Source organism: Peromyscus californicus, unplaced genomic scaffold (genome assembly GCF_007827085.1).
Source record: "Peromyscus californicus insignis strain IS unplaced genomic scaffold, ASM782708v3 Scaffold_8__1_contigs__length_139910024, whole genome shotgun sequence".
Taxonomy (NCBI): Eukaryota; Metazoa; Chordata; class Mammalia; order Rodentia; family Cricetidae; genus Peromyscus; species Peromyscus californicus.
The window spans coordinates 100,663,900-100,689,727 of NW_026294606.1; the positions used below are offsets into that span (position 1 = coordinate 100,663,900).

General features: G+C 44.2%; 1 protein-coding gene across 7 annotated transcripts in view; it reads right to left on the minus strand.

The window, feature by feature from the left end:
• Positions 1-25,828, minus strand: part of Hydin (HYDIN axonemal central pair apparatus protein) — a 365,841-nt gene that overhangs the window by 198,048 nt on the left and 141,965 nt on the right. For 6 of the 7 annotated variants that reach the window (XR_008215695.1, XM_052727909.1, XM_052727907.1 and 3 more), the window contains exons 13-18: positions 25,203-25,270; positions 20,265-20,500; positions 17,199-17,299; positions 14,530-14,665; positions 11,873-12,037; positions 10,446-10,598 (exon numbers count right to left, since the gene is read on the minus strand). Coding sequence is in view for 6 of the 7 variants with exons in the window: in XM_052727909.1 (XP_052583869.1) it covers positions 10,446-10,598; positions 11,873-12,037; positions 14,530-14,665; positions 17,199-17,299; positions 20,265-20,500; positions 25,203-25,270 (859 nt within the window). In the remaining variant the exon portion in view is untranslated. The remainder of the gene's footprint in view (positions 1-10,445; positions 10,599-11,872; positions 12,038-14,529; positions 14,666-17,198; positions 17,300-20,264; positions 20,501-25,202; positions 25,271-25,828) is intronic. The other variant, XM_052727910.1, reaches the window with a different exon arrangement.

A 25,828-nucleotide genomic window follows, 5' to 3' on the forward strand; every position in this document is an offset into this window, starting at 1 on the left:
TTTCCTTCCTGATGAAAGTCTCACTGGGGATACGCTGAGGAGTCCACACCATACATCATGATACATGTATTTCTTGCTTTGCTTATTACAGACAGATGCTCATTTCATTTTGTTACAGCTCAACACTGAACTGTGGCAGTTTAGTGTCAGTGCACAGAACAAGAGTAAATGCTTTAATCTCTTAATGCGACATGAGCTGGGCTGCTGCTGCTGCCTATGGGGAAGAAGTTAAACGTCTTCACGGAGAAGGAAACGGGTGATGTAAAGGAGGAAATAATTGACTTCATGCTCCCTCTAGATGATGGTTATTATAACTGCACACCTGAATAACAATTAATAGAAATTTCCAAAACTGATTAAAAGTCGGGACAAGTAGAATGGAGATGGACAGGCATGCACACAAAGGAATTGTTTTTGGACAGCTCCCTTTCACTGCCAAATGCTCGCCCTTCATTTTGTCTTTAACTTATACGGAAACTAATCATATTTGACCAGTAGAGTTGTCATCCTAGACTCGGGGAATGTGCTGACCCAACGCGTTACCCAACGTTGAATCAATAGCTTTCCCTCTGTCGCTGTGGGTTACATAATCAATGTGACCTGGTGGAATCTGTCATTCATTTTGAGCTTTGCCAAAATGAAAGAGGTCTCAGGTGGGGGCGGGGTAGGGTGAACAGCTCACCGTTCTGTGAAACGCAAACCTTTGCTTGCAGAACTCTCAATCTTAAGGCCACTGGCACCCTCTTGTCACTTAGTAAGTCACTTGGGGATGGCTCAGAAGGAGCCCAACTCATGTTGGAATAACCACAACTTTTACATGGTGAAAGAGAAGATGCTCCTTATAAAGGGGTAGAATCGTATTTTCTTCCTGTTCCTTCATTCTCAAGGTTTTAAAAAATAGATTTCTTTTTTCAAAATTAAAGTCAAGACCAACAAAACAAAATAAAACAAAAACCAAACCCCCAAACCCTCTCTGCTCTCTAATTTCCACTGAAGAGATATTCTACTATTCTCTTGTAATTGATTGTGTATTAGCACCTACAAAGCACTAGAACCAAGAGGACAATCAGTCAATGAGTTTAAGCTTTGAAAGAATTATTCCACCCTAACCCTTCAAAAGATGAGCTACATTTTGAAGAAGAAGAAAAAAAAGCTAAGCATAGTTGTACTCAGAACCAAGTTAAACTTCATATGAATCACACATGGAACAGAAACAAAGAAGGACTTAAAGCCACAGACCTACGAGGCTCCTCCGACCTAACATTAGTAGAGGCGGGTTGAGGAAGAAAACTAGGAAACCAAAAAAAGAGGGAAGGGACGTGGGTCAAGGTCCCTAAGAAAGGCAGCTTCTCCGCAAGCGGCAGGAAAGCTGTGCTATTCCTGAAGCTACACTCTACACGTGCTTGTGTCGTGGTGGAGGACCTGGTCGTGTAACGTGGAGACTGTCAGGCAAGTGCTGCTGGCCAGGCTGCCAGCCACACAACAACTGGGACCTGACTTTCCCAGTATCCACACGGGAAGGGAGGCACAAGACTGGACTCTGGGCTGGTGATCACCGTCCAGGCGAAGGCAAAGGTGAGATGGCCAGAGAGGGAGGTGGGAGCTCTGAGAACAAGGCACAAACACACTCCACGCCAGGCTGACTCATTATTGAAAATGCCAAACATCTGGAAGAGCAGCTGCAGACAATCAGGCAATTAATTCGCTCCTGAACAATCAATGGTGCCAACTGAAATTGATTAGAAAGTGCACCTGAGATCCTCAGAGAGCTGCAGAATGGGATAATGCACCCCAAACAAAGCCTGTGAAACAAGGGCAGGGAGATTGGAATCAAGAACAAGCATTTATAAATAACTAGTTATAAATCTTGGAAGTGAAAAATACAGTCACTGAAGTTAAATTAATTTTTTTTAAAAAAAAGGTGGACAGTCTCCACTTGACTACTACCAGGTCCTCCACCACAACACAAGAATGTGTAGAGATGGGAGAAGTCTTAGATTTGCCAAAACTCAAGACAGAATTTGTAAATTAGAGCATACAGCTGAGATGAAGAGGAGAAAGGATGAACAAGAAGTAAAATAAAAACAGCTATGTAGGATAGTACAAGGAAAATTCTAGTACACACATTTGTGTGTGTGTGTGTATGCGTGACTCTGTGTGGATGTGTGTATACGTTTATGTGTGTATATGAGTATATGTATATATATGTGCATGTATATGTGTGTATCTGTGTGGGAGTACATGTATATGAATGTATATATGTGTGTCTCTGTATGTATGTGGGTTATATGTGTGTATGTATATGTTTATGTCTCTCTATGTGTGTATGTGTGTGGGTTATGTGTATAGTCGTGTGTGTGTGTATTTTTCCCTTAAAGCAGGAAATAGAAGAAGCAGCAAAGAAACACTTTCCAGATTTTAAGTCTCAAATCTTCTGATACATTAAAGAGAAATTTAAGAAAATCAAGGATAAAAAATTTTTAAATCTACAAGTAAAAAAAGGTGAGTTGCCCTTGAACAAGCAATAATCCAAACTGAGAGAGAGATTACCAGCAACAGTTAAGTCAAGAGGTCAGTCTTCAGAAGAAAGGAACACAAGAAGAGACACTATGGAAGAATTTAGAAAGCTGTAACTTTATGAAAAGAAACACTAACGGAGCTGGGCTCCGTGGTGCACGTCTGTAGCAGCAGCAACCTGGGAGAATGTGGTGGAGAGCCTGCTTGGCCTACCAAAACCTCAGTCCTCCTGGGCAAGAGAGCCTATCTCAAGGTAAACCAAACAAGCCAAGCCAAACCCACCACCATACAAAAAACATGAGAAGGAAATAGGAAGTTACGGAAATAAAAGAGTCAGGAAACTGCTTTGGTGTGTAGTGAATGGTTAATCCGTGACTGACAAAAACATCAAAATTTCCAAGGTCAAGAAGAGACGATTTGAATTCTACACAACATTTAAAAGACGATGAGGATTTGGAAAGGTCAAGATATAGTGACTGTGTAGACAGGCCCCTGTCTTATTCTTGAGGAAGGCTAAAATACTAAGTTCCTTCATTATTGTTAGAAAAAGATCTAATTTTGCTAAGGAAGTAAGGGTGGCCACTTAAAGAAATAATACGGATAAAATCTACAGTGTTCGAATGAGTACAGGGAACTGAACACAAAGAGGTGCATGTTTGGGGTCACGTGGAGAAAGCAAACCCTAGCGGAAAGTCAGAGGGGGAGGGGGAGCAGTAGCCACAGCCACAGCACACTGTAAAATGTGAGTTTGGATGTCGGAGCTTGTACAATGGTCTTCACAAAATGTCCACGTCTTAACCCTTGATGCCTGAAATGTTATCAGAAGAGGGTGATTAAGGATCTGGGGATGAAGGGATTGTCCTGGACTATTGGTCTGGGCTCAGCGTCATCATAGGGATCCTTTAAGGGAGGCTGGTGAAGCAGAATCAGAAAGAGAAGATGCAGGGAAGGGGGATCAGAGAGCTAGAGAGATGTGGCTGGCTTTGGAGAGGGAGGGAGGAGTCCTGAGGAAGTTTTGCAGGTGTCGGGAAACATGTCCTCCCCTAAAGTCTCAAAAAGGAGTAGGCTTGTTTAGACAAATGACCTCTGAAACTGTCAATTAACGAATTCATTTTATCAGCAACAGAGCATTAGTTTAGCTGATCTTTCATCAGCTAGCTAAAAATCCAGCTCAGGGCTGGAGAGGTGGCTCAGCGGATAAAAGCCTTGCTGCTCTTGAGAAAAGCCCGTTTGGTTCCCAGTACCGCACGGAGTGGCTCATAACTGCCTGTAACTCCATCTCCAGGGGATCTGAAACCTGCACACACACACACACACACACACACACACACACACACACACACCCCAATAAAAATTACAAACTCAACCCTATACTATTTAAATTATTCTAACCAAATCACAAAAATGAAATCAAGGGAATAAAAAGATATACCAAGTAGATAGCAATTAAAATTATTCTGAGGAAAAAAATAGAATTTAACTCAGAGATGATTAACGGGAATTAAAATGAATATTATGAAAAATGAGTAATAGGGACAAATAAAATTCATGAATTTAGACACCTTTATCAATTTGCTTTGAAATACATGGAGAGAATATTGATACAAGGAAAATGAACAGAGACCTTTTAAAAAAATTCTATTAGAATTTGGGCAAATGGTAGGAGATATGAACAATATATTTATGAAATTGACTTGATAATGTAAAGACACAGAGTGTCTGCACTCAATAATTAGGTAATGTATATTCTTTTTGGGGGTCATATGGAGTATCTAAAAACTAACCACATGCTTTGTCTCCCAAAGACCACATTTAGAGTATGTTTATCCAAGCCATGTGTTCTAACTTTAATGTAAATAAAATTACTCATTAAAATCCAGGACAAGGAAAAATGTTGAGTTAAAACTACCTACCTGTACTTAACTCACAAAGAGAAAAGCATAAAGATGGTCTCAGACTTAGACTAACAAATAAAACCCTGCAATTAAGAACATGTGTGATGTTACATGTACATTGTGCTACATAAAGAAAATGCTTCTAGGCTCTGACTGCCCTACCAGATTGAAACTGAAAATGCATTAGTTCAAGTGGAGGTGTTTGAAAAAGAGCACCACAGTGGTAAAGAAACTAGGTGGAGGAAGGTAAGACCAAGAGTAGAAATTAGCAAATGATCTTTTTCTATCAACAAATGAAAGGGTTGTTGTAGAGTCACAGGAAAACTGAGTGGAAATCTCAGGATTCCAGTGTAGTTCCCTATTCCCACAGAGAGGGAAGGAGTCGGAGGGGAGGAGGAGAGGAAGAAGGATGGTGGACGGGACGCTAATGTGGGGACTCTGGTGCAGCACTGTGGGAGAGGTGCTAGCTACACAGTCGGTGGCTTTGAGACTTTCTGCTAGTGCTTCTGTGTTTCACAACTTCCTCTGTCAACGACATAATAAATTCCGTGTCTCATTCAAGCCCTTTCTCACTGTTTTCTTCAGTCTCTTGGCAACCTACTCCAGAGCCTTAACATGGCTGGGCCAGGAAGAGGATAAATATTTACTAATCTGTGAAAGGACAACTGACTTTCTTCATGTAAAAATAGGTATTACTAAGTGTAATATATAAAGTATCTACTTAGATGGGTTAAAGGCATATAAGACATAAGAGTCGATGTTGTTCAGCTATCCCTTGGAACACTGGCCATATCAGGCAAGGCTGTGCTGTGGAGGCCCAAGAAAAGAAAAGGGTCACAGTTGAGGTAAAAACTAAAAACATCTTTGAAAGAATACAAAGCCCATTGTAAACAATGGGTCAGTATACACAATCAATAACATCTGAAAATAATTGGTAATAGATACCTGACAGCAAAGGATTCTGAAATCACAGATTCTGAACCTCGGTGGTAACGAAGGAAATACAAATAAAAACTACAGTGACATACCATTTCAGGTTCATGCTGGCAAGAGATTAGGAATCTGACTAGACCAAGTTTTAGGTATTAGAGAGAAAGCTCAAAGACTTCTGGAAGGGCGCACTGATACAATTTCTTTGGACCCAACAATTCTACACCTTGGTGTTTGTCCACTCTGCATAAACCCCAAGTTATCACTGATGTGTACAAAGTGACAAGGATTTTGTTCACTGTAGTACTATTACAATAACCCAACTGTCAACTTGTAGGAAAAGAAACAATCATAATATCAGTAAGTTGAATACCCACAGCTAAGCTGAGTGAACAGACATATGTGTGTGAGCATGGATAGCTGTTGGAACTGAACACTGGGACTAAGCAATAAGTCGGAAGGTGTCACATACAGTGACATGACTTAGATAACATTTTAAAGCAAAACTCACCATATAGTATTTATAAATATTATTATGTACTAATATGAAAGTATGGCTTGGATACACACCAAATTCATGACATGGTTGTCTTTGAGCAGAGAGGAAGTAAACAACACTGTCCAGGACAATATCTGCTCTCTTATTAACATAAAATCAAGATCCCTTTGCCATTTTGATGTCTACTCATCAGGCAAAGGGAAGCAGCACAGAATCCCATGAAAAAGGCCATGCGGCTGGGGTCAAACCACTGGGGATGGAACCAGCTTGCCACTTCTTCCACAGCAACTGAACTGGTCCTTACCTCTGTGCCTGCCATCTTAGGGCGACTACAATAGATTTGTAGTAGACGTAATATTATCTATAGAATTGCAATCATAAATAATGAACATTTGTCACAATGAGTTTCCTCTTCCTGTCACCACCATAACTGCCACACCTGTCGCTAGGTGCTGGAAATGAAGTGCAGAGACTGTTATCATTGGGAGGAGACAGATACATAAAGAAAAACAAGAAGAAAAGAGGACCCTGCTGAGGTAAGGGAAGGGTCTAGTTCAGTGCCTGAAGTTCTGAGCTGTGAATGCCCAGATCTCCTGTGCGCCATCACCGTGTGGCTCAATGAGCAGCCAACAAAAAGAAATGTGTTTGAATGAGACATCAGAACTTCCATTCCCAGGGTGCAGCAATTCTACATAACAAACCACAGTGGCTTCTCACTTGGATCACTGAGGCAAGAGGCCGCTGCAAAGTTATCTCACTGCCAGCTGACTCCCAGGGTCTTACTGATATCTGAACAGAAGGCTTTGAGCTAACTTTGTAGCCAAGGCCAAACTAGAGTCCGGAGTGTAAGGAAAAGGATTCCAGATGCTTCCAAGCAAATGCAAAACAGCGTCCTTGTTCGGCCCAGCCAGGGACAGCCAGGAAAAGAAGCCGCATGTCCTCCAGATGAATGCTGATGTTCTCAGGGTCCTGGAGATGCTCCCCAGGCTCACTTTGTTTCTGCTGCTCAGAGTGAACAGGGGTAATCTGTCTTCCTGCCATTGCTCTGTCAGGCCAACCTACCTTCTGTCTAAAGAGCCTTTCCTCACCGATTTCTGTACCCTTCCACACCTGAGGCAATTTACTCTGCTCTATTTCCCCAAATAAGTCTGCTCCCCGGCTGCCCTCAGGGCAGGTTGGTATTCCAGGTCTTATGTTTTGAACGGGAAATGTCCCCCACAAACTCCTGTGTTAGAGCTGGTGGTGCTGTTTGGGATGATTATGGAACCTTTAGGAGGTTCACTGGAGGAAGTTTTATAGCCTGGCTATCAAATCCTCCACTTCCTGTGTGCAATACAATGAGATCAGGAAGCTTCTGGCTCCTGCTGCTGGGCATTTCCCGCCTGTCATCACGTCTTTCTTACCGTGGTGAACTCTAGCCCTCTCGAACTACAAGCCAAAATGAGTACTTTCTCTCCTAAGCTGCTTTTCTCAGTTATTTTCATAGCAACAAAAATAAAACCAATACAGCAGGTGTTCTAAAGCCATGGAGATCCACTATTCCTTGGGTTCATCATTTTTTAAACCCCAGTATAAGCTAAAATTGTACAGATATATAAATGTATATGCATATACCACATACCATGTATATATTCTTTCATTCCAAACTCTACAAAGAGGTCTCAGTTAAAAAAAAAAAATCCTTTAAAAAAAAAAGTCTAGTATGTATTTCTGGGACATTAAAAATGTCTCCAAACTGTCATTGAACTTCCTGACATCACCTTGAGAGAGGGCTTTCCACTTCCCATCTTCTGACACCCCCCCCCCCAGGTGTGTGCTTCTCGCTAAGGGAGAATTGGATCACAGTGGTGGCCATGAGGTGTGTGGCCCTGCGTGATGCAGATCCCAGACGGCTGACAGCAGGGAGCGTCTGGGGAAGGACGACATTTGCTGACAGAGGAAAGAAAGTGACCCTCCTTTCAGGACAGCCAGCAAAGAGAGACTGTGGGGCTCCCGAATCTGCGGCAGGCTTGGTGAGGGAGCAAGCAGCTCTTAGCTGAGACTTTCCTAATGCTTGGCAGTCTAAGAATGGCTTTGAAGGCTTTGCACTGAGGGTCAGCTTGAAATTTAACAAATGGCATTTCAGTTTCTCTCAGTTTTCTAAGTTGCCATAATTCAATTTCTGTAACGCTAATACAAATTTATTATTATATACATGTCAGGAAATTCACAAAACCCCAGCTGCCACACGAAAGGAGTTAGTTTTCACCTATGGTAACCACAGTTGAGACCACTTCAGACTTGTACTAAACTCAGCCAACACTGGTTTGCAGGAGCAGCCCTGCAGCAGATCACTTGCACCATACGCTTGGCTCTGACATAAGGAAATAGACAGCTGAGACATGGGATCATGAAATCTTTGTGGGACAGAAGACGTCCTGTTTTAGGAAGTCAGTTGGGCCACTCACTATATACTCATACTAATGAAGAAAAAGATCATTTATGTAGTGTATGTGTTGAAATGTACCGTAAATTGTCATAAAAAGGCGTGATCTGGGGGCTGGAGGCATGGCTCAGAAGTTAAAAGCATGTACCGCTTTTGCAAAGGACCTGAGCTCCCAGCACCACATTGGGTGGCTCACCACCACCTGCAACTCCAGCTGCAGGGGATCTGGTGTTCTCTTCTAGCTTCTTCAGGCACTTGTGTGCATGTGCACACACACACACACACACACACACACACACCACTACCACAACCACCACCACCACACCACCACCACCACTGAAACTTTTTGAAAAGAAAAGTGAAATTTAGAGAGATTAGTGAGCGAGAGGAATGGGTGCTAGAGTGTCCTGAAGCTTCCTTGGGAGGCCTGTGTCCTCCCCGAGCTCTCCTCAGACCCTGCCGCGTCCACCCCTAGGTTCTAGCTGGGTCACTGATCTCTTTCCTTTTCTAGTATCAGCTTCATAGTGGACCAGGAAGCAACAGTTCCTAGGCAAAACTTCATGATTCCTATCAAATGCAACCATGAATTAACTGGGTAAATAAGAGTGAATTTTTTGGAGTCTTTTTCTTGATAGGACTTTCCTCTACCGATTATTAAATAATGTTCTCTAGACAAAATCCACAAGATCTTAGGGCCTCATGCTGAAAACAGCCATGGCTGTATATAAAAATGGCTGCCTCGGCAAGGAATAAGGAAAAATGATACAAATGAATCATCATGATGATAAAGGCTGCTAATTGGGACCAATGTCCAGTGAGCTGTTTTAAGATAGGAGAAAGTGATAATTCTTTTCAATAGTGATTGCTATAAAATCAATAATATTTGATTCTTCAGAAATATCTGAAAATGTTTGCATGAAATAGCAGCTCCCATTCAAACCCAATGTTATTTTTTGGAACAACAAACAAACAAACAAACAAACAAACAAATAAATAAATAAAAGAGGTTGCAGGTGGCTAGCATATCTAAAATATAGTTATGAGATATGAAGGTCTGAGACAGACTTATTTTAATATATATATCTTTGTCCTTGTTTTTTTCTTTAATTTCCGTTTTTGGCATTCACTATCTTGTATGTGATACATCCTTGCTGTGGGATGTTCTGTATGGCAAATGTGTTGCTGATTGGGCAATAAATAAAACACTGATTGGCCATTGGCTAGGCAGGAAGTGTAGGCAGGACAAGAAGGAGAATAAAGCTGGGAAGTGGAAGGCTGAGTCAGAGAGACACTGCCAGCCACCATGATGACAAACAGCATGTGAAGATGCTGGTAAGCCACGAGCCATGTGGCAAGGTATAGATTAATGAAAATGGATTAATTTAAGCTGTAAGAACAGTTAGCAAGAAGCCTGCCACGGCCATACAGTTTGTAAGCAATGTAAGTCTCTGTGTTTACTTGGTCGGGTTTGAGCGGCTGTGCGACTGGCAGGTGAGAGAGATTTGCCCTGACTGTGGGCAAGGCAGGAAAACTTAAGCTACACATCCTTATAAGATTTATTTTATTTTTAATTGTGTGTGTGTGTGTGTGTGTGTGTGTGTGTGTGTGTGTGTGTGCATTCACAAGTGCAGTTGCCTGTGGAAGCCAGAAGAGGGTGCTAGATCCCTTGGAGCTGGAGTAAGCCATCCAATATGGGTGTTGGGAACTGAACTCAGCAAGGACTCTTAACTTTGGAACCATCTCTCTACTCCTGATACATCTTTATAAGTTGCACTGAAATACTCTTTGAAGAAAGGGGAGAACAAAAACAGGATAAACATATTAAGAAATGCATATCTAAGGGGAGTCTAATGAGAAATGATTTCAGCTACAGAGACAGTGTTCTTCAGAAGGCTTGGAGCTGGGTGTAGATGTGTCCTGTGATAGCTAAAGCTGGTTCCCTGAAACATCTTCCCATATGGGATCATATGAAATGTATCTGCTTGCTTACCAGATATACATATTATACTTCTTGATTAACAAGAGGATTATAATAAGGAGAATTAAGGATGGGAATGACATGGTTTCATACTGCTTAGCCATGCAAATCTCTGCTGCCGGCACTCATCTTTAAACACATGTTGCAAAAACAGGGACACTGGACATAAGCCAAAGCTGTGACAGCCCAGGACTTACTCACCATGCGTGCCCGAAATAATGCGGGGATAAAGGACTGGTTAGATAGCTGGAGAATTCTTGAAGTATCCTTCAGGACGTAGATATTGCCAAAATCAACTTGCGTGGGATGAATGAAGATAACCGGGCCTTCTCCAATACTCTGTATATGACATGCCTGAGTTCCACAAGAGAAAGAACACAGGGCCGGGTGAAATGGCTCCCCTTAAGAGGGGTGAAAATAAAAGCTGCTAGTCTCCTCTAATAAAACCAAAGAGACAGGAAGGGTGCTGATGTGAGCTGATGTCCCTTCCCGCTAGTTCTCTGTGGTCAGAGGGACATGCAGCTCTGAGCACGTGTAGTCAGAAATGTCTGTCTAGCCTGGAATGCCTCCCTGGGATGGTCAGCTTCCCTGGGCCAGTCCAGGGTCACACAGTAGAGAAAACCAGACTCTTGGAGTCATGTGTCCCACTCAGCCCTTTGGTCTCAAGAACATGTAACATGATGTTAAATGTCAGTGCTTCGAGTCGGATGTGTCTGAGTTCGATACCCAGTCCTGTCACTCTGATAACAGTTGACAGGCAGAGCTACTGCACGCAGCTGTGCTGGGTGGTAGTTGAAATCCACACTATGAACTATGGGGCCCTTGTCTTCCTAAAGCACTAGCTGCCTTCTTACCAGGTACGTCTGTGCAGGAGCTGGAGTGGTCACAGTGAGCCACGAGAGGTTACTGCCCTGCTGTGGATCATCTATAGCATCTTATACAGAAGAGAAAAGCTTAGCTCACTGTGCTCTGTGGGCAGTCAGGATCAGCTCAAAGGCTGCCACCCAGCTTCCAAGTGAACTGAATGCCCAGGGAAACAACCTCCATCAAGACTGCCTTTCCCGGAGACTCTTAACATCTCCAGTAGGTGAACGTGGATGACAGTTAATGGGATTGCTCTATAGGAAAAGATCTGGGGAGTCGGGCATGAAACTGATCTTGTAGTCTGTAGTTGACCGAGTCATGGTGAGACTTGGCTTTGCTCTGGGAACAACTGAGGAGCTTGTTAAATATACAGATATGTTGACCAAGGAAAGGTACTCACTGTGTGTGTGCGTGCATGTGCGTGCATGCGTGCGTGCATGCGTGCCTGCGTGCATTCGCGTGTGTGTGTGTGTGTGTGTGTGTGTGTGTGTGTGTGCGTACATGGATGCATATATGAAAATTTGGCACACAAGTTAAGTTTAAGAGCAATTACTATACTACCTTACAACTTTTGGCTGCATCTGCACAGTTTTCCTAGGTAATGCCACACATGAGTTTTACTACTGTAGAATGAAAACATAAAGCCCTGTAACTACAGAAACCAGAGGATACACAATGATGACATGATGTCAATGAAGAAGATAAAAACTTCATGGTGGGGAGGGAGCACGTGACTTCAACTGTGATTCTGAAAACTGACTCACCAGAGGGGTGTCTTGGCTCCCAAAGACCGAAATGTAAACTGTGGATCTGTGTTCACCGGTGACCTGGGTCTCCAAGGATAGTGGTATGTTCACAGTGCTGTGGGGGGAGATGACCCCACAGGGGGCGGGGCTGGAAAGCAGCACAGCCGGTGGATTTTCATACAGCTGCAGAGAGAAACCAGGAGATAAGCAGGCCATATTCAGAGAACGATTGTCATATTGACTTATTTTGAAACAATTGTCCTTCTGCATTCATGGAGAGTCATTAGGAGTATGTCATCATTTAGAGAAGTCCATGGCACCAAGGACACCAGGTTAAGCACAATGCTTATGAAGCAAAGGGTCCTAAGCTCCCAGCACAGTGAGATGCAGAGATGAGCACAAAGGCATTCTGGACAACAGCCTTTCACGGTCAAGGTCTACAGTTGGTCCCTGTGCCTTCACGCTTCATTTGCCATTGCCGTAGACCTTTGCACCCCATTAATGGAGGCCATGCCACCAGCGGTTCCTGAGCACGTGGCCCTCGTCCCACCTGCGATCCCTTGCACCTGTGATCTCCTTCTTAGCCTGCTCTTCTCCTTGACCTGCCTCAGGTACTTTTTCTTGAATTTGCTCCAGTTACCTCACCCCCAAAGGCTGCAGAGGTGGGGGGCCTTGCTCCGAGAGCACCCAGTGAAGTCCTTTTCTACAGCACATGATCACCTGTATGCTCATCTCTATGGGCTGGATCTATTTTGGAGTCTGGCTTCTCCTTTTTTACAAGCCCAGTTTCTGGCCCAAAGCTTACCCTGTAGGTCTGGATGATTCTGAAAACCTTACCGGGGACCTTAGCTCTCAGCAGAAAGGCACAGCATGCAGCTTTCACCCTTCTGGAACATCCCTACCCTGTCTGCATCTGGCCTGGCCTAACATAGCTAACATGTTCTATCTTTATGTATCATTCTTTAGCTGAGCCCCCTGGAGCCTGAGACAAGAGGGAAAAAGTCTGTGATGCTGATCTTTATCCAAATAATGATATTTTGTGTGCTATAGTTTTAAAAATTATTTTAGTATCTTAGAACATGTGGCAAAAAAGAAAATATTAAGTATCTTGATGACAGAGTAAGCTTCATCTTCCATTTTGCACCCAAGGCAGGTTCTACCTGGTTCCCAGCTCCCTGTGTTGAAGTGCTTCCCTTGACCCTTGACCCTGGACACAGGCTCTGCTCTGAGTCCTTGAGATGACCATGCACAACATAGGGCCCTCCTCCTCTGCTGCTGGCTCTCCACTGGATGTGTCCAATAGCTTCGTTCCTGGTTTCTGCTTGTCTTAGAGAAGCCCACATAATAATTCCAACTTCCTCTCCTACATGATAGCCCTTTGGCTAGTGAGAGGTAGCTATCTTGTCCTGGTTGAGCCTTCTTTGTTCAGTCAAAACACCTGAGGTGGCTCTTCCCATGACTGAGATTTGCAGATGACATGAGTTACATTTTGGTTACCCTAAACATGATGCTCCGCCCTCCCCCAAGTTCTCATTACAAAAGATGACAAGAACCGAAGATAAAACTCTGGCCATGTTTTGACCAGTGCCTACCAGCTTCCTTTACCTGTGTTTCTCAGATGCAGTCCAAATCTTTATTGATTCTGTGGTCCCCACAAAACACTAACACATAAAGCTCGGCAGTGGTCTGAACGAGAAATGTTCCTCCTAGGATCAGGGATTTGAACACTTGGTCCCTAGTTGGTGGTGCCATTTTAGCATGTGGAGCCTTGCTTGAGGAGGTACACCATTGGGGGTTTGTAGCCTCTCTCTACTCCAGATCACTCTCTCTGCTGCCTGTGTGTTGAAATGTGCTCAACTAACTTTTGCTCCAGCTGTCTGCTGCCATGCCTCCCTGCCATGATGGACTCTTACCCTCTGGAACCAGTAAGCCAGAATAAACTATTTCTTCCATAAGCTGTTCTTTGTCATGGTGTTTTATCATAGCAACACAAAAGTAACTAATAAAACATCCCAATTACCCTCCCCCATGAATTTAGACTGTAGTCTGTATGCACAGAGCTAAATTTTAAACCCCAATGCATTCTTGGTAAACTGTATGTCATTAGTGACCTTCTGCTAATCTAGTCTAACAAGTCTTTCTGAATTTTCTGCATATGTGACCTGTTTGGTCCTCTACGTAACCAAGTGTAGTAGTGTATGGAAGGATATAGTTCATAGGCATTAAGACACAGTCTCTCTTCCTGTGTAACCCCTAGCTTTCTGGTCTAAATGGTCCACTAATAAACACTTCATTGCCATATCTTGGTGATGCTATTCAGCCATGGTCATGAGCACAAATGAAATCTCCCAGCTCACTTCCCAAGCTCAGTTAATTCACAGACAATTATCTGCAGCTGCACTTCTGCATGTTAGCTTAATTGACACCTTCCCTTCTTTATCAAGGACAATTTCCCTGGGAAATTAGCCACTGTTTACACCTGCAGCTGCTCATCCACACAGAGAGCAATCCAGCTGTGGCTTCCTAACCCAACACCCAACTCATCTGAGGGTTAAAAATCAGAAGCACAGGAGGTCCCATGCACAGGACTATGGCTTCTCAGAAGGATGCTTCTTTCTCCCTGAGGGGGTCCACGGGAAGAAACCTCAACACAGAAGAAAGATAAAGTAACTCACCTGGGGCAGGACCTTATAGCACCCAGGAAGGTCATCACGATTGACAAGCTGGATGGTCTTCTCATACGGGTACTTCAGGAAGCAGCGCCCAAAGTTCACCTCTGTGGTCACCAATTGGAGGGTAGGCACAACACACCTGCTCGAAGGAGCCCATTAAACAAGTCAAAATAGAGAGTTTGTTTACACTCAGAAAGGCAGAGTCCTAAATGTATCTGTCACTGTCACGTAGTAGCTTTTCTCTGATACCTCTAATAGTGGGCACCATGGGGCACAACTGATCATTTCAACTCTCTGTCCTATTTTCTCCCTTTTAGTCCCCACTCACCATTAGTTAATCAGAAGAGAACTAGAGGTAGACCTCCTTAAATGGCCACCTTTGCTGGGCAGTGACAGGCCTTTCCATTAATTTTCCAGCGTGTTCCTCCTTTGTGAAGGGCCCCATAGCCAAGTTCACTAGGGTAGTGGGTCTGCGTCTGTGTAAAATAGGGCCAATGGCAACTACGTGGAGTCTTCACTAGCCGTGACACTGTGGATGGGTCAGAAAGCCTCCAGGGACTAACAAAGCTTGAATTATCTAAATCACAATACTAACTCTAATTCCTATGCGAGTAGCTGTCTGGGATGAGCATGCTCCTGCAGCTCAGCCCAGGGCTGGAGCTACGCCAGTGTTTCTTGCATTCAGCCCTGGGTTGCTGTCCTATCACTCAGAGACCTGGGTTTTATTTCATGTCTACAGCTCTCAGTGTCTAACCTGCCCTAGGTCACAGTCTGACATGAAGCACAAAGATGGAAAGGACTGGTTGTTGAGCTACATGGAGCCCGGCTTAGTGCTGACCCTACAAAGTCCAACCTGGGTTAGAGTCAGCTGCTCTTTGTCTCACATCTCAGTCCCCTAGGGAGTAAAATGAAAGCATTCTGGAGACTGGATGGCATTATTCAGTGGGGCTGTTACTCTTAGGGCCCTGTGGAGGAATCCAGGAGAGGGGGGATGGACCTGAGGTGAGGGCATGGCAAGAGTCAGTGCTGGCTCTCTCAGGGGATGCCGTGGGGTACAAGTTCTAAGAGAAGCTCTTCTGTTGAGGGTCAGCAAGCAGTTCCCGCAGGTGACATGGGAAATGGCAACAGGAAGGGACCTCTCTTCAACCTGCTGATGAGTGCTCATTTTCAGCTAGCATGAAAATTGTCACTTGACCCCCATGACTTTCTCAAAGCTAATCCTTTGCTCTCTGAGCCAGTGTGGCTGAGAGGGTTTATGATCTTTTACGTGGCTCACAGCAAACCTTAGCGGGAGACTCACAGTCCCTTTAGGCATTATTATTTTTTACAATTTAGAACAGCTGCGGGGAAAGGAGGCTGAAAGGTGTCAGAACCAGCCAGCACAGAAGTCAAATGCAAGACCAGACCCAAGGCAAAGGCAGGACCTCAGAGTGGGGCAGACTGGACCACAGAGCTTTTCCTGTTTTCGGTGAAACAAACAAACAAACAAACAAATGGTCGGATCGTAATGGCATTTAAGTAGACTGAGGCAGCAAGAGTTCTAGCTCCTTCCAGGTTGATATTTGTCTCTACTCAAGCTTCAGACACACACAGGGAGGCCAGTTGTTTTCGCCCCATCGATCAGCATGTCTGCACCTCCTTTAAGGTGTCTCTCTCCCTAAGGCTCATAGGACCTAGTCCCAGACACTGATATGCTAGTTCTGCACGTCATTTTCTCTCTGTCCACAGCATTTGCTTCCACGCAGTCCTGAAGCCTGTGTGCTGTGGCAGGAGTGCGGCCCCATTTAAACCTGACTTCAGAGAGCCTTACCGACTCACCGAGAGAGAGAGAGAGAGAGAGAGAGAGAGAGAGAGAGAGAGAGAGAGAGAGAGAGAGAGAGAGAGACAGAGAGAGAGAGAGACAGAGAGAGAGAGAGAGAGAGAGAGAGGGGGGGGGGCTGGGTACTTGGGTGATGGAGCTGTGAAGAAAGAGTTTGCTGTGCAAACACGAGGAGCTGAGTTAGGACCCCCCCACCCCCACACACTCATGTAAAACCTGCCTGTGGTGGGGGCAGAGAGCGGATCCCGGATGCTCCATGGCCAAGTTCAGTGATAAAGCTCCAAGTTCAGGGATAAACCCTGACTCAAAAATAAGGTAAAGAGTGACAGAGGGGACACCCAAGATCAATCTCTGGGCTCTACTTGTGCACACCTGGAGTGAGTGCATCCCTACGCTTATGTGTACACATACATATACAACACACATAGACACACACTTATGTGGGTGCATACCCACAGAGTGAAGATGATACATTTCTATTACTAGAGACTGACAATAGCACCTTCTATTACATGACCTTGGTATATCAATCACATTAAAAACTGAAAATAAAATTTGGCCACTTGTCACCTACCTGCTAAACCCTTTCAGTTATATACTTATATATAAGACTCATCAGAGGGCAACACAACACACACATTAAGCCTTTTGGTCCTTAGGATCTCCACCAAAGGTCCTTTACAAACATTCTCTGTTTTAAAGCTTTGCCCTTTTTGCTCCAGATTCCATTTCCCATCCCAGAAACCCAAGAGGACTCCAGTATGCAATGTTTAGCAGGCCAATTGCCTTGTGGGAGGCAGCCCGACACTGGGCACAGGGGGGACGCGGGCAGAGAGGAACAGGTGCATGCTACCTGGCTGTAATCAAGAGTGCCAACACTTCTTCTCCAATACCCTCCACATCTACCACCAGCGCCAGCTCGTATTTCTGCACGGTGTTGGAGCACAAGGTCACCTGGGAAGAAAAAGGTGACAAGCTGCTATTCGGAAAGGCCGGGGACAGGGTGGGGGTGGGGGCACTTGAGTCAGCACACTTTCTAAGCACTTTACATTGTGGGGTCAGGGCATGGTGGATGTTTTCAAAGGCTGGGTTAGAAACCCAATGTTGTTAGCACAATAGGCTGGTTCATTTCTGAGGTGATTTTTATCACAGGAACTTCACACCCACACCAAGGGGAAAATGACCACAGATGGTGAGAAATAACAAACAGACTTGAGTTACTGCAGTTTAAATTGTTCCTTATGCTACAGGCGGCTATCTAAATGATAAAACTTCAATATAATTGAGTAAATAGTACAGGGCATTTTCTCTTACATCAAAGGGAGATGAAAATAATTGTGTATACTTCAGAAACTGGCTGGGGCAATCCGTTTTTCAAACTAAAAATTTGCCTCCCCTTTTCATTTTCATTATTTGAGCAGAAAATAGGAAGGTCCAAGCCAGGTCCACCTGAGGACAATCTCTACCCAGAACGTTCTAGCCTCTGTTTGTATTTATGCTGTGAAACTTTGTGTTTAGGTCCTCTGAAAGCCTCGTTACAACTTTTAATTGCCTCAAAATGATTTCTACTGGAAGGGATACTTGTTAGTCTGGAAAACAGCTTCTGGCATGAGCTAAGGGTTTTCTGTCTATAAATTATGTATCAGGTACTAATTAAAATCTTTTTGGTTGCAGAGGGAATTGCTGCATGCAAATTTGAGTCCACACAGACCTGGCTGGAGTGTGGATCAGAAGAGAGAGACAAAGTACAGACAGGGTGTTTGCCAAATATACCAGAGAAATAAAAAGAAGGAAAGCATTGATTTGAAAATAAAATTTGTCAGGCTTGGAGAAAAGCTGAGGATGTCAGCCTGCATGATTGGAACCCCTGTTTATGTATTGGGATTGTGGTCCATAGGAAGGAAGCCAAGGGTTCCAGCAGAAGACTGGGGGAGAGATGCTGTTTTCAGACACCCCTGTGCTATCTCTAGGAGCCAGCATGGAGGCTGAGCATCAAGTGAAAGATAAGTTCACCACAGCCAAGCTGCTTACTAGGAAAAGCCAGTTAGCAATCTCCAGAGAATGTGATGACGTATCAAACCTCTTCAGACCCCTGGAGAAGCCCACGGAAGCGCTGAAAATTCCCAGGAAAAGAGTTAAGGTGGAAAGATCCCAGGCAAGATATTGAGAAGCTTCTAAAACAAAATTGGGGATGAAACAGTGGCTGGATTAAATATTCAACGATAATATCTAAGGAATTCGCCATCTCCTTTCCCAGAAATCATCACTTTGGTTTAGCAGCCTTCCATTTTGCTAGATCTCAGTGTTGGGAGAAGCAAAAGGTGAGAGGAGACAGCTAAAACCCTCCTCAGTTAACTTTGAAATAATCCTGCCGATGGCACCATGAGGCCGTCACTAAGTCCGGTGCATTGACCTCATTTCAGACCAAGCCTAGGGTGAGGAGAGGTCCTGGGCAGCCTTTGTATTCCTTTTCCTGTGGGCTCAAATACAAAGCTCTGATGGAAATGAACATCTCACTCACATTTGCCGGGACCCGGATTTAGACTGCAAACCTGAATGACCCGGCTGTCAGCTTGGCATAAACCCGGATGTTTATGGTTTGGAGCATCTGAGTCTGAAGCCAGAGTCTGAGTTCTTCTCTTCTGTTAGTGTCAATGGGTGGGTTGTCCTTATGGGACAGTGACTGGACTGGAAAGAACTGGAAGCTGCAGTTCCTGGGAGGCACTGACTCATGTAAATCAACTGGAGTGTCCTGGTCTGGAGGGAACAAGGTTCTTCTAGAGAAACACTTGTGCCCTTCTTTTGGCCATTAGACTATTGAAACAGTGGTTCCCAAGAAACTGGAACCCCCTTCTCCATCAACTCCTGGAATCTCAAGCTGGAGAAGAAGGCAGTTACTGCCTGGAAAGAGATCTTACACAGTTCTGAAAATTAGTCAGACCACCTTGGAGGAGAGACCAGAGCTGAAATTGTGATGATGGGTGAGGCTGGACCAAGAACAGAACTACTCTACTTAAACCAAATCTCATGTCAGGACCCCAAGATGATGGGGGAGGGGGTGCTGCTAGACTTCTCTGGTCCTCTTTCCATGGTGGGGATTTGTCTTTCTACTTGACTTATTGAGGACAGGCTTGCTAGCACTGACTGAGCACAGGCTCTAACCTTAGCAGTTCCAGTAACATTTGCAGCGTGGATTTCTCTGCCCAGCCTATTTGGGTGTGGTTCCTTGCTCTCAGAGGCTTGTTTCCTACAGGCCCAGTTCTACATGTGATTCCCTGGTGTAGAATATTATTTTAAGATGTGTTATATTTGTTTATGCTGTGGAACATTTGTTTTAAGGATGCAAAGATGGATTGCATTCGTTTATGTTGCATTTGTTTAACTTTGTGAAGCTGTGTTACTTTGTCTGTCTAAAACACCTGATTGGTCTAATAAAGGGTTGAACAGCCAATAGCAAGGCAAAGAGAGGATGGGCAGGGATGGCAGGCAAAGAGAATAAATAGGAGGAGAAATCTGGGAGGAGAAGATTGAGGAGTGAGAAAAAAAAGGAGAGGAGGACATCAGGGACCAGCCACCCAGCTACACAGCAAGCCACAGAGTAAGGAGTAAAGAAAGGTATACAGAAATAGAGAAAGGTAAAAGCCCAGAGGCAAAAGGTAGAGGGGATAATTTAAGTTAAGAAAAGCTGGCAAGAAACAAGCCAAGGTAAGGCCAGGCATTTATAAGTAAGAATAAGCCTCCCTGTGATTTATTTGGGAACTGGGTGATGGGACCCCAAAGAACAAAGAGCCAAAAGAGCAAAGAGTGAAAACAACCCACAACAATTTCCCTGGCACTCCCAGAGAGCCCCAGGTGAGGTATCAGTGGCTATCTGAAAGGTGGGTGTTGGGCTGTGTGTGCTGAAGGCCGTGCACGTTACCTTGATGGCAGCGAAGCCCTGGGCACGTACGGTGCCACTGCTGGGAGTGATGGTGAATTCTTTTGGTTTTGTTGCAGATATTTCTGTGTTGATCCAAGACCGTCTTTTAATGTCTGACTCCTGAGAGTAACTTGGGATGCTTTGCTGGCCTTCGCCATCCCCACGGACACGCAATTTGAAGGTCATGGGGACCAAAGATGTATTATTGAGGGAACACATCAAAGTATGGGGAAATCCTTGGGAACAAAATAAGAGGTGAGAAAGACTCCCTTCTCCCAATAGCCTCCTTTGGCCAATAAATCCCCCCAGCAATGGCCTGGCATTGTGTACGTAATTCATCACTATTCCTCACTATTTTCCAACTTGTCCTAAGTTTGTTTGTTTATTTATTTATTGTGTGTGCATGTGTGTGGGTATGTGTGGAGGTCAGAGGTCAAATTTAGGTGTCTTCCTCAATCACTATCCACTTTATTTTTTGATACAGAGTCTCTCACTAAGCCTGGAGTTTCCTGGTTTGGTTAGACTGGCTGTCTAGCAAAGTTCAGGGATCCTTTCTCTGCCTCCCCAATGTTGGGATTATAAGTATGCTCCACTGCATCCAGGTAGTTCACGTGGGTTCTGGGAGATCCAATCCAGGTTCCTATGCTCTCACAGCACTTCATTAACTCAGCCAAGTCCCTAGGTCCTCTTTAAAAATCTTTTAAATGTATGTACAAGACAATGGGCTTCACTGTGAAATCCTCATCTTCACAAATGTACTTCATTCATTCTCTTTGCTCATATTCATTTCCTGTTATCGCCTTAAATTATCAATCATGAGCCTGGCGGTGGTGGCACAAGCCTTTAATCCCAGCACTTGGGAGGCAGAGCCAGGGGATCTCTGTGAGTTCGAGGCTAGCCTGGTCTACAGAGTGAGTTCCAGGAAAGAGAGTACACAGAGAAACCTGTCTCGAAAAACAAAAACAAAAACAAACAAACAAACAAATATCATCAATCACGCAATCAATAAATACACTTTATTCATTCATGAATTAACCAAAGAATATTTATCATGCATTAGGTCATGCAGGTTAAACAAGGCCCCTGACTGTCACCCAGGCAACCTCTACTGCTACTTATTTTGAATTGTCTTGCAGGGTGTAATTTACCTTTATTCTCTGCATAAAATGCAGCTTTTAAAAATACAGAATCATCCTCACTCCTCTGTGCCAACGTGTGAACAGAGAAACCTCCATAGTTGTGTCTGCTGTTTGATCTAGACCTTGTCAGGAGGTGACAAAATTTGTACCTGTCCTTTCTGAGGAGTGCTCTCGGGGCTGATGAAACAGTGCGTAGTAATAGCCTCTCCCAGGAAAGACTTGGTGATCTGGGTTAGAGCCCGCCAGAGACTAACTCTAGTTCACCTCCCCAGAGCTCTGGGTCAGGTTATATCCAGCCCCATTGCCTTCCCCTTGGTGAGGCTCACTCCTTTCCAAAGAGATGTAGGTCTCCTTTGCTGGGACAGCACTAAATTGACTTTTGGCTGGATTTCCTGCATGGCTGTTACATTGCTGTCACTTTTAGAGCAAGGATAACCACAGGATAATTTACATGGTTGGTTTTTCTAGAGACAACGTCCACTTTTCTGCCTAAAACCACCTTCTTTTAGAAATCCCAAGAGAGACTGATGGAAAGTCACCTTCACGATCATGTAATTGCTCTACTGGACTCTCCAGAGCTTTCCCAGTAATGACTCTGAAAACTAGGCTTATCTTACCTGGCCATTACTAATATAGGGTAGTATGAAAAGTGGATTCTATAGTTACGTGGTCCTCCAAATAATTGCCCAGACCAACTCCTTAGTCAGCAGTTTTTCACAGACTAAAACTCATTATATAACTTCCTTAGGACAGTCCTGGGCCAGTGTCTCTGTTGCCCCACATCCACAAAGCCTAAGGAGGGGATGTTGATTTGCTGAAGACCCAGTGGACATTAGCAAGAATGCTATGCCTAGGCTTCCATCTGCAGCCTGTTCTATCTACAGTTCTACCTGAAAGCATTTTACAGTTCTCAACATCTGTATTCTCTCCAGTTAGTGTCTGTGACTAAGTCTTAAGATAATTAACAACACGACTGGACAGATACCTGTTCAGGGATTCACAGAGGTGTTCATACTTCTTCCTGTACTCAATTTTGATTTGAAGGAAACCATTCTCAAAAGATTTAATTATCCTTTAACATCTACATTTTATCTAACCCAAAAAGACTCTTAAGAAGCTCTCTCTTGGGGCTAAGGTGGCTCAGTGGTTAAGACCACTGACTACTTTTGCAGAGAACCCTGGTTTGATTCCCAGCATCTACATGGTGGCTCACAACTGTCTGTAACTCCATTGCCAGGGGATCTGATGCCCTCTTCTGGTCTCCACTGGGCACTGCATGCACATGGTGTGCTTACATACAAGCAGGCAAAACATCCATGCACTTAAAATAAAAATAAATAAATCTGAAAAAGATCTCTGTCTGTATCTCTATTGCTAAAATTGGGGTCTGGGGTCTTGAACATGCTAAGCAAGTGCTCTACCACTGTGCAGAATCTTCACCCACGAGACTTGTTGCAGAAACTGTAAATCACAGAGCACACAGGAGCAGCAGATTCTCCAAAAAGATGAGATGTAGGGAACACAGGCTCACTACTAAATGACAGGCCCCCAAAAGAAGACACCACACTGATTCGGTAACATGCATGACCAAAAATTAAATGACAGTGGAGAGACTTTGCGGGTATTCATGGGAGATTTTAGACAAGAGGATCCTTGTGTTTCTAGTAAACTAAGAATCTTCACAAAGCAGAGGGGAAACATGTGTGTAGGTCATTTTGCAAATGAGGTGGCACTTTTGTAGTCACAGAATGAATTCTGGACAGGAGATATGCAATCTAGGAAATATCTATATACCTGTATCATGTACGTTATACAGTGTAATGCATGTGGGGGGCTTCATATAATGTTTTCTGAATAAGTAAAATTCTCCTGACATCCAAATGTAAAGCAACTGACAAACACATTATGAATAGGTTTTTGCCTAAAGAACTATTGTCCCACAGTAGACAGGTCCATTCAACATGAAACAAGACAAGCAGGAAACAATGAGACAGACTGGGAAGAAGCGGGGACGCGGATTGAAATGAGTAGTTCTCAATCTGGGCTTTTCCTGCTGTCACCTTCTAAATAGAAGGGCAAATTCATTTTAAATCAGAGCAAATTAACCCACTGAATAATTGAAATTCTCTTTCTCAAGAGGAATTAGGAAATGGACTTGACTGCATAGGATTGAACATTGGAAGGTCATAAATATTTATTATAATTTTTTTTTTATTATGAAGGACCAAATTTTGCCTCACAGGGGCAACATCCCAGTTGAAAGCAGGTCTCAAAACAAATAGCAATTCTATCAATACTGTGTGGTTTTGGCAAATAATTTAAAGGTCTTGAGGCTCCAATTTTGCTTATTAGAGACAGTGACTACCTCTGTGAAGCATTGCTAGGTTCAAGCACACCACTGCACGCCATACAGTGAGCAGTGAGAAGCCAAAAGAAATAACAAGGGAGACGCTGCTGCTGCTCCTGCTGTTGTCCCTTTTATCAGTGGGGACACATATACAGGAAGAAATGTCACAGGGCAGACACCAAGTGAGACGACAACACAAACAGTTGGAACATCCTTCAACCTGGGGCAACAGAACCCTGGCATCAAACCATGCTGGCCCCACTGAAATTCGAAAGCATCTCTCTAAGAAGGCTGCTGTGCAGCCAGGTGGGCAGATCAGAATTCACATTTAGAGACAGTGCGGGTCTGGAGCTTTGCTCACTGACAGAGCACTTGCCTGGCATGCACAAGGCCCTGAGTTTGATAACAGCACTGCAAGGAAGCAAGACACAATCGCTCGCCCAACCATCACGACCACCACCTCCTCCAAATCCCCACTACAGAGAACACAGAATGTTCAGATAGTGAAAAGATGCATAAGGTTGCTGAGGACAGCTCTTACTGCCCAGGAGCTAGTTACCACTTTACATATAATTTAGAAACAGTGCCCAAATGCCCCTGCCACAGAGGAAGAGGTCCTCTTGACAAGCTATTAAAATGTTAAGTGAAGTGCTTTGTAAACCTTCCTTCTCCCGGGTAGAGACCAAAAAATATTCTATCCAATTTCTAAGTTTAAAATGGAAGGTTGGGACTTGGGGGAATGGCTTCATTGGTGTGTTAGTTTGCATTCGACTGCTGTGACGAACTCCATGACCAAAAGCGGCGTGGGGAGGAAAGGGTTTATTTGGCTTACGCTTCCAGGTAACAGTCCATCACTGAGGGCAGTAGGGGCAGGAACTCAGTGGGAACTTGGAGGCAGGCACTGAAGCAGAGACTATGGCAGGATGCTTCTTACTGGCCTGCTCTCCATGACCCACTCAGTCTGCTCTTTTATACAACCCAGGACCATCTGCCCAAGGATGGCAGCAGCAAGCCCTTGGGTTTACAATAATTAACAACAACAACAACAACAACAAAAATGCCTGCAGGCTTACTTATAGGCCAATTTGATGGAGTCATTTTCTCAATTGAGGTTCCCCTGTCCCAGATGACCTTAGCTTGTGTCACGTTGATAGAAAACTAGCCTGCACACTTTGCTAGCACAAAGACCTGAGTTTGATCCCTGACACTTACATAAAAAGACAAGTGTGGTGGCACGTGCTTGTAATCCCAGTGCTGGGGAGGCAGGGTCAGAAGGGTCCCTGGGGCTCACTGGCCAGAGAGCCTAGTCTAATTGGTGAGCTCCAGGCCAATGAAAGAGATTGTCTCAAAGGAGGTAGGTACATGGTATTCATTCAAGGTTATCCTCTAGATTTCATATGTACACACCACACACACACACAAAAAAAAAAAAAAGAAAAGAAAGTTACTTACCATAGGAAACATCCCCAAAGTGCAGAGCAGGGATATTAAAATGGAACGTAGGTCCAATGACACAGCCTCTGAAATTCAAAGCACAAATGGGGAAGTACTGAATGAATCCAGTGAGTCAAAGCAATGATCAGAACCAGGAAGAGAAGACACGTGAATAAACAAACCTTGGCATGAAACCAATGACAGAGTCTAAGAGGCCGTGACCAGACAGGCCACTGCAGTAGCCATTACAATCATTTTTCAGAGAGTGTGTGGTATATCTCAGTGGGCACAGCACTTGCATGCAAGGGTTTTCATAGGGCCATGGATCCCTAGCACCTATATAAAAGTTGGACATGCATGGCGGTCACTTGTAATACCAGCACTCAGGAGGCAGAGCCACGGAGTCCCTGGGGCATGATGTCCAGCTTCAGGTTCAGTGAGAGACAGCCTCATCAAATAAAGCAGAGGGAGACTGAGAAAGACATCAGATATCACACTGGGCCTCCACATGCATGTGTACATGTGTGCCCACACACATGTGAACATGAGTACATACACACATGCATTCCACACACTCATAGACAAAAAAAGCCTTAAGGTCTCAAACTATAGGTTTCAGGAAATGCCAGCATGATTAGTGTATA